General features: G+C 42.5%; 1 protein-coding gene across 1 annotated transcript; it reads left to right on the plus strand.

The window, feature by feature from the left end:
* The first annotated feature begins 6,673 nt into the window (after positions 1-6,673).
* Positions 6,674-7,681, plus strand: NPBWR1 (neuropeptides B and W receptor 1). Its single transcript, XM_049782404.1, has one exon. The coding sequence runs from the start codon at positions 6,674-6,676 to the stop codon at positions 7,679-7,681; it is 1,008 nt and encodes a 335-aa protein (XP_049638361.1).
* The last annotated feature ends 1,036 nt before the right edge of the window (positions 7,682-8,717 follow it).

An 8,717-nucleotide genomic window follows, 5' to 3' on the forward strand; every position in this document is an offset into this window, starting at 1 on the left:
CATGCATATTACGTTATCAACTTTCTTTTTTTTTTTTAGCAAGAAACTGGTAACATTTAATTGTAGCTATAATTTTCTGATTTTCCATAAAATAAGCAAAAGGCATTTTGAAATAAAACATAGAATATATATATATTTTTTTTTTTTGGTTTTTGGGCCACACCCTGTGACGCTCAGGGGTTACTCCTGGCTATGCGCTCAGAAGTTGCTCCTGGCTTCTTAGGGGACCATATGGGACACCGGGGGATCGAACCGCGGTCCATCCTAGGCTAGCGCAGGCAAGGCAGGCACCTTACCTCCAGCGCCACTGCCCGGCCCCAGAATATATTATTTACAATTGTTCAAAATGCTATAATAAATGCACAAACAGTTGATTATAAATATAATTTTCCACAAAAAGGCAATAAATTATGAAGATAAATTTGTGAATCTACTAATTTTAATCCTTTTTTTGCACATACTTTATCATAATAAGAAACATACTTTATATTATTTGCTATGATATAGGTAATTTTAGTTAACATTTTTAATATTACTTTTGTTATAAAAATAATTAGGCTTTGTAGCACTGATATTCATATTTAGAACACACTATCAGTTTATGAATTCATTCCAATTTTACTATATGTGTTGCTGAGGCAAACACTAGTTTATTGCTTTCTTTTTTTCAAAGGCTTATGTTCTTCATTTAATTTGATTAAAATAAAGTTTCATTTTAATTAATTCAGTTTATTACATTAAAAAATGTCTTACTTTTAACACTCAGGTCTTGTCCAGTGTTATCAGTCCCATTTATCATTGTCACGGTGAACCATTCATTACCCTAATTGCATTCACCACTCTTTTTTTTTAATTTTTATTTTGATCATATTGGCTTACATATCTTTCACAGTAGTATTTTAGCTTAATGTTAGTGATCGTATATCTGTTTGGTCCTGGTACCCTCCCTTGTTTCCCTCTCTATTTGAGAGGAGGCGGTGGTTTTGTTTGAAGGAAAGAAAAGCAATAGAATGGGTAACAAAAATAGAAAGAAAGGAAAGAAAGAAAGAAAGAAAGAAAGAAAGAAAGAAAGAAAGAAAGAAAGAAAGAAAGAAAGAAAGAAAGAAAGAAAGGATGAAAGAAAGAAAGGATGAAAGAAAGAAAAAAAAGAAAGAAAGAAAGAAAGAAAGAAAGAAAGAGAAAGAAAGAAGAAAGAAGAAAGAAAGAAAGAAGAAAGAAAAAGAAAAAGAAAAGAAAGAAAGAAAGAAGAAAGAAAGAAGAAGAAGAGAAGAGGAAGGAAGGAAGGAAAGAAGAAGGAAGGAAAGGAGGAAGGAAGGGAAGAAAGAAAGGGAGAGAAGAAAGAAAGAAAGAGAAAGAAAGAAAAAAAAAAAAAGGAAAAAAAAAAAAAGAAAGAAAAAAGAAAGAAAGAAAGAAAGAAAAGAAAGAAAGAAAGAAAGAAAGAAAGAAAAGAAAAGAAAAGAAAAGAAAAGAAAAATAAGCTAAAAGTGGGCGGAGTCCTTCTAGAGGCTTTCAACCTCAGTTTGAGAGAGGACATGAAAAAGGTAACTGAAACACCACCACAATACAGAAAGAAATATCAAATTAAATATCCAGTGAGCACTACAGCAATAGAGACAAGCACCACACAGTAATCTCAGTCCTGAAATCAAACCATGCCAGAGTGCAAAAAGAAAGAGAAAGATAAGATAAAATAAATAAAATAAAATAAAATAAAATAAATAAAATAAAATAAAATTGGAGACATCAACTTCAACATCTACACCAAAATAAAGAAGTCAAAAATCAATCAATATATATATATGTGGATAATATGATTATTTTGTGCTTTTTTTTTCTTCCTCCCGCTGCATAGGCACAGTAACTATTGGGGATTTATAGAGGGAATTCCCTTGGCCTAGGAGATTCAGGGTTTCTCCACCCCTGAAGTATATTGTCATGGGATTAACTATAGACTCCTTGCATGATCATTTACTCTCCCCTCTGTGCTTTTGTGGTGTATGGAAGAGCATTCACCACTCTTTGTAGCAATCTTCCTACCATGGACAGTCCCTCTGATCTCTTCTCTATTGTGTCTGGATATTATTACCATGATATCTATTATTTTTATTATATCCAAGAATGAATGAGATTATTATATGTCTCCCTCTGATTCATTTCACTCAGCATAATAATCTACATATCTATCCATGTATAGGCAAATTTTATGATTTCATTTTTTTCTAACAGCTGTGTAGTGTTCTATTGTATAGAGAGGTACCACAATTTTTTAACCACTCATCTATTCTTGTTTCTAGATTCTGTCTACTGTGAATAATGCTGCAATAAACAGAGAAATGCAAAGGGCTTTTTTTTTGCATGGAGATTTTGGGTTCCTTATGAGGACATATGAGAGCTCTTCTAGCTTTTTGAGGAATATCCACTTTTTTTTTTTTTTTTCAAAAAGATTGGGCCAATCCTCCAGCAGTGAACAAAAGCCCCTTTCTCCCCACATCCATACCAGTACTGGTTGTGATGTGTTCCTATCTCTGTGGTGTGAGATGTTACCTCATTGCTGTTTTGACTTGCATCCCCTGATGATTAGTGATGTGGAGCATTTATATATGCCTTTTGGCCATCTGTATTTCTTCTGAGAGGAAATGTCTATTCTTTTCTTCTCCACATTTTTGCATGGAGTGACTTTTTTTATTTTCCCCTCCTTACTAAGTTCTATTAGTGTTTTGTGTATCTTAGATCGTAACCTATTGTCAGATGGGTATTGGGTAATCACTTCCTGGGACATATTTTTGTTGTTGTTGTTGTTTTGGGCCACACCCGTTTGATGCTCAGGGGTTCCTCCTGGCTAAGGGCTCAGAAATTGCCCCTGGCTCGGGGGGACCATATGGGACACTGGGGGGATCAAACCGTGGTCCTTCCTTGGCTACCACTTGCAAGGCAGACCTTACCTCTAGCGCCACCTCACCGGCCCCATGGGACATATTTTAAATAAAGACACAGAATGGGGTTGAAGAGATAGCACAATGGTAGGCCATTTGCCTTGCAAGCAGCTGACCCAGGACGGATGGTGGTTGGAATCCTGGCATCCCAAATGGACCCCATGCCTGCCAGGAGCAATTTCTGAGCACAGAGCCAGGAGTAACCCCTGAGCGCTGCCAGGTGTGGCCCAAAAATCAAACCAAAACAAAACAAAACAAGGCACATAAATACTTTAAGGATTAAAATAAGATAGTATGTTGTTATTTTAACACAATTATTTTAGCTGTGATGATATCAAACAAATGAGAATATATAAAGGAAATGTAAAACAATTAAAGGGCATTTTATAGTGATGAATTCATTCTCCATGAAAATAAAATAATCTTAACTTTATGTGTCCCTAAAACTGCATCGAATCATGTAGCAAAAAGTGAACTGGAACAGAAGTAAAAGTATAGAAAAATACACCTGTATTGAAATTTTAACATATCCACTTTAGTAATTAAGATCAAGAAAAAGGGGTCAGGGAGGGAAGGGGAAAAAAATAAGATCAGGAAGAAATTCCAACAGAAATTTAAACAACCACAAGATATATGATAGAGCACTTAGCACCAAATAAAAAATGCACAGGAGATATTTCAAATATAGTTGTAGATTAGATGATGTTTTTACTGAAACAGTTAGCTGAAATAAAAGTAAAGGTCTCTAGTCATCTTGCAATTGAATTAACAACTGTTGACAAGTTAGAACAACTTCAAAAGTCTGGTAGTTAAGCTATTATATCCATACCTCTGTCTATACGTGCAGATATGTGTGTGATTTTTATTTTGCTCCAACAACATTATGTAATAGTTTCTGGCATATTTTCCCCTTGAAGATTTTTCTTTTTCTTTTTTTTAAAAATAAATAGATACAGGGGCCAGAGAGATAGCATGTAGATAGTGTGTTTGCCTTGCATGCAAAAGGATGGTGGTTTGAATCTCGGCATCCCATATGGTTCTCCGAGCCTGCCAGGAGTGATTTCTGAGCATAAAGCCAGGAGTAACCCATGAGCACTGCCAGGTATGACCCCAAAACAAAATAAATAAATAAATATACTTTTTAATAAGCAAAACAATTAAATAGATATTTCTTAAGGGATGATGTGCAGATAATTTAACAGGTATATTTAAAAGATTCTACTTTACTAACCTTCAGGAATATATCAATCAAATAAATACATTATTAACAACAACACCTTTTAGGGTTGGCACTTAGAAAGGTAAGTTTAATATGTAAGCTGAAATTCTTCCCTTGATTGGATGTGAAATGGTGGAAACACTGTGGAAAACAATATAGTGGCTTCATATATACATTACAATTACTAATGAATTCATTGACTATTATGAAAATGTGAAGGTGAGATACTTCCTGTCCATTCAATAACTAAACACACATATAATGTTCCATTTTTTCCATATGAAGCTTTATTAATTGATGTGCACTAAATTTTATCAAATAAATTGAAAGTTGGTGTCTATAACAGCTTATGGAATTATTTAAAAATTTAAAAAAATAATTTAAAAATAGGCTTATAGGACCCAGAGTCATAGCACAGTGGAGTAAAGCATTTGCCTTGTCTTGACTCAGGTTTGCTCCCTGGCATCCAAATGGTCCTCCAAGCCTGCCAGGAGTGCTTCCTGAGTGCATAGCTACAAGCAACTACTGAGCACTGCTGGGTGTGGCCCAAATAAATTCTCTTTTTCTTAACATAAAGCATAAAAAATTCTCTTTTTCTTAACATAAAGTTGGTTGCTAGGAACCAACTTTATATGAGCGGGGAGAGGTTCTCTTTAAGGATATGTTTCTGCTGTTGTCCTTGCTTTGCTTCTCTGCCACCTGCTCGCTCTTTCTCAGTATCTGGGTGGGGAGGGTTCTCCCTTATAGGGTGTCTGGGGACTCTCTGTCTCAGGAGAGTAACTGGGGCTCCATCCCTATTGAAAGCCACTACAGACTGAGTGGCTTTTGCCTGTTCTTGTGGAAGGGGAGGTGAAGAAACTCCTGAGTCTTATTTATTGATTCTTCCCCTGAGAGGGTGGCAGAAGAAAAGAGGAATGGAAAGAATTAATATTTAGTTAAATGTGCCTTCCACTTTCTGTTCCAGAAGATAAGGGAGCCCACACTGAACCCCGTGTTTCTGTCTCCTAGAAATTCTAATGTCGAGAGCATTAGCTCTAATTGTTCCCAGCAATATATATATATAACAATATATATAACAATATATATAACAATATCTTTATTTAAACAACGTGATTACAAACATGTTTATAGTTGGGTTTCAGCCACAAAGCACAAAACACGAACACCCCTCTTCACCAGTGCAACCTTTCCGCCACCAATGCCCCCATCTCCCTCCTCCCCTTCCCCTTGCCAGTCTTCCAGACAGGCATACTACTTTTCTCACTCACTACCATTGTCACGATAGCTGTCAGCGTAGTTATTTCCCAAACTGCACTCACCACTTTTTGTAGTGAGCTTCATATCATGGTCCATTCTTCCAGCCCTCATCTCTATTGTCTCTGGGTATTATTACAATAATGTCTTTTATTTTTAAGCCAAGACTAAGAGCTCAGAAAACAGGGCTTTTTCATGCTAAAAGCGCACTCCCCCTTTCCCTTTGATATTCAAAGCTCAATATTTGGGGATATATTAACACTGCAAACAAAGGGAGTTCCCCCAGCTGTCTCATTCTACAACTGACCAGCAAGAATCCTGTTCCAATTGACTTTGGAGGTGCGGCAGGTACGAATTGGGAGAGAGGGAGGTTGCCTTCAACCCTGGAAGACGAAATTCCTTCCTTTCTGAGCAAAGCTGCGGTCTCTTAAGCTTGGAGGCTGCCTCTGCTGGGGCGTGCAGCTGCGCTGGCTACAGGGTCAGCACAGAGCAGTGGCAGCTGCGACAACCCAGAGCTTGCGAGCGCGCCCAGAGCTGAGACTCCCGCCTCCAGCAGATGTGTAAAGGCGAACTCCTTCCTTCTGCCGCCGCATCCTTCATCCTCCACCGTCTGTTTCTCCGAAGGAGCCAGAAAAAGGAAGAAAGAGCCAGGTGAGGAGAGCGCATAGTGGCAGAGGACACAGTGGCAGAGCCTGGGGGTGTTTAGGGGGACCAAAGCTGGCCAGGGCATCATCTTCTGGGCAAGCTGGGACTGCCTGGGAGGACCAATTTGCATCCTTCCCTACCTAGGTAACCCCCCCCCCCCCAAGGGTGCTGCATTCCACAGGTCTCAGTGGGGAGTCCTCCAAAGAACCTTTTTCGTCCCTGTTTGCCTTTCTTTCTGTTCGGCAGTCCAAGGAGGTGAGAAAAGACTGTGGACTCTAGGAGAGGGAACTTGGGGGGAACCCCGGTAGCCCCTCCAAAATAGTTTCATGCCCTTTGGCAAGGGAGGCTCTTTTCTCTGTGTGTGTGTGTGGGGGGGGGGTAGCCTGCCTCCCACTCTATTCAGGCTGCTCCAAACTGAGCTGGGTGGGAAACGTTGCAGAACTGACCTGGGCATAAGTTCTTTTTCTCCTTTGGCTACCCCTACTGGCCTTGCTGCTCCATCCATGTCTGCCTTTGCTAATGCCCATCGCATGTTGCATATTTGCAGGTCTGTGCCCACCCTAGCTTCGTTGAACCGAGAGAAGAGACAGTCCCTGTTGGGGTCTCCAAAGCCAAAGCCGACATGCACAATGCGTCCTCCCTGGGGTTCACCAACAACAGGTCCTGCGGGTCCCTGCCTCTGGGATGCTCCAACGCATCCTTGCGCTGGGATGCGCCCCCTCCTCCTCCTCCGCTACCTCCATCCTTGGCCGTGGCGGTGCCCGTAGTCTACGGGGTCATCTGCTTGGTGGGCTTGGTGGGCAACTCAGCAGTGCTCTACGTGCTCCTAAGAGCCCCACGCATGAGGACAGTCACCAACCTCTTCATCCTCAACCTGGCCATCGCAGATGCGCTCTTCACCCTTGTGCTGCCCATCAACATCGCAGACTCCTTGCTGCACCGCTGGCCCTTTGGGCAGCTCCTGTGCAAGCTCATCGTGGCCATCGACCAGTACAACACCTTCTCGAGCCTCTACTTCCTCACCGTCATGAGCGCGGACCGTTATCTGGTGGTCCTGGCCACCACTGAGTCACGCCAAGTGGCCGGGCGCACCTATGGCGCAGCTCGCGTGGTCAGCCTGGGAGTCTGGGCACTGGTGACACTCATGGTTCTGCCCTTCGTGGTGTTTGCCCAGCTGGACGAGGAGCAGGGCCGGCCACAGTGTGTGCTGGTTTTCCCCCAGCCCGAAGTCCTGTGGTGGAAGGTGAGTCGCCTCTACACCCTGGTACTTGGCTTTGTCATCCCGGTGACCACCATCTGCGTACTCTACACCACCCTGCTCTGCAGGCTGCGCTCCATCAGGCTGGACAATCATGCCAAGGCGCTGGGCCGTGCCAAGAAGAGGGTGACCGTCCTGGTGGTGGCCATCGTGGCTGTGTGCCTCCTTTGCTGGACGCCCTATCACCTGAGCACGGTCGTGGCACTCACCACCGACCTCCCGCAAACCCCACTCGTCATTGCCATCTCCTACTTCATCACCAGCTTGAGTTATGCCAACAGCTGCTTCAACCCCTTCCTCTACGCCTTCTTGGATGACAGTTTTCGCAAGAGCTTCCGACAGTTGCTGGCATGCCGACCCCCCAATGCCTGATGCCATTGCTCTGGACCCAGCCCAAGAGCCCTTCCACCTGCTCTACTATCCCTTGCACACCAGTTGCATTTGTTCCTGCTCTCCAGAAGCCTCAACATGCTGTCCTGGGTCTGTTATCTCAGGGACTGCTCTATTGATAGAGGCTTTCTAATTGTACCTCATATTGCCTTCTAATTAGATGTCTCTTAATTGATTTCTTTGGTTTTCCTGCTAAAAATATGTTTCCCCTTGCCTCCTCATCTGGCTTTCGCTTTCCCTTCCCCTTGGGAGTGAGCTTTGTTTATCCCAATAAATGCTACTCAGGAGGCCTGGAGGAGAAGCTGCCATCTTGGCCCCTGGTTCCACATGGGGGTAGTGACTGGCTTCTGGGTGAACAGCTTGTGGTGTGAGCTTCTGGCCTGCTATTCCATCCCAACTATGTGTGGATTATTTCCTAATTTGGAATTGCTGCTGGACCTGTGTCTCTTGTCCTACCTGAATAGGGGACATGGGATTTCTCTCTCTCTTTGGGGATTGTGGAACATGCAACCCACCATTCAACACTGCTCCACCTTCCGCTCTGAACTCCTAGGTGAAACTTGTGAGAGAAAATTCTGACTGAGGCGCTGGCTACCCTGCCATATTAATATGCCAAGTCCTCTGGGTGGGCTACTACAGGCTGGGGGACACTTTGCCCACCACTCATTACAGCCCAAAGTCTGAGTCAATTCCCAAAGCAAGCGAAGAAAGCACCAGAAAGCAGAGGCACTGGACACGCCCTCCCCTCTTCCCTCTTGCCTAGCCCATGAGATCCGTCGGCCATTCGGATCCAGTGATATCCTAGGCACTATTCTAGGAGGAAAATATCCCCCCTGTATGCTCTTCGACAACATTGCTTGCCAGCAGAGACTGCAAGGTTTTTTGTTATTTTTTTTTTGTTGTTGTTTGTTTTTTCTGTCAAACTGAGGAACTGACTTGCCAGGTCCCCTTGTTCCCGTTCTTGCCCCGTTCTTTGGAGAAGATCCCAAGGATATGCAACTTAACTTATCTCTACTGG

Source organism: Suncus etruscus, chromosome 10 (genome assembly GCF_024139225.1).
Source record: "Suncus etruscus isolate mSunEtr1 chromosome 10, mSunEtr1.pri.cur, whole genome shotgun sequence".
Taxonomy (NCBI): Eukaryota; Metazoa; Chordata; class Mammalia; order Eulipotyphla; family Soricidae; genus Suncus; species Suncus etruscus.

What these genes read in the sequence shown, in the direction of transcription:
- NPBWR1 (XM_049782404.1), top strand. Translation starts at nt 6,674, where the DNA reads ATGCACAATGCGTCCTCCCTGGGGTTCACCAACAACAGGTCCTGCGGG.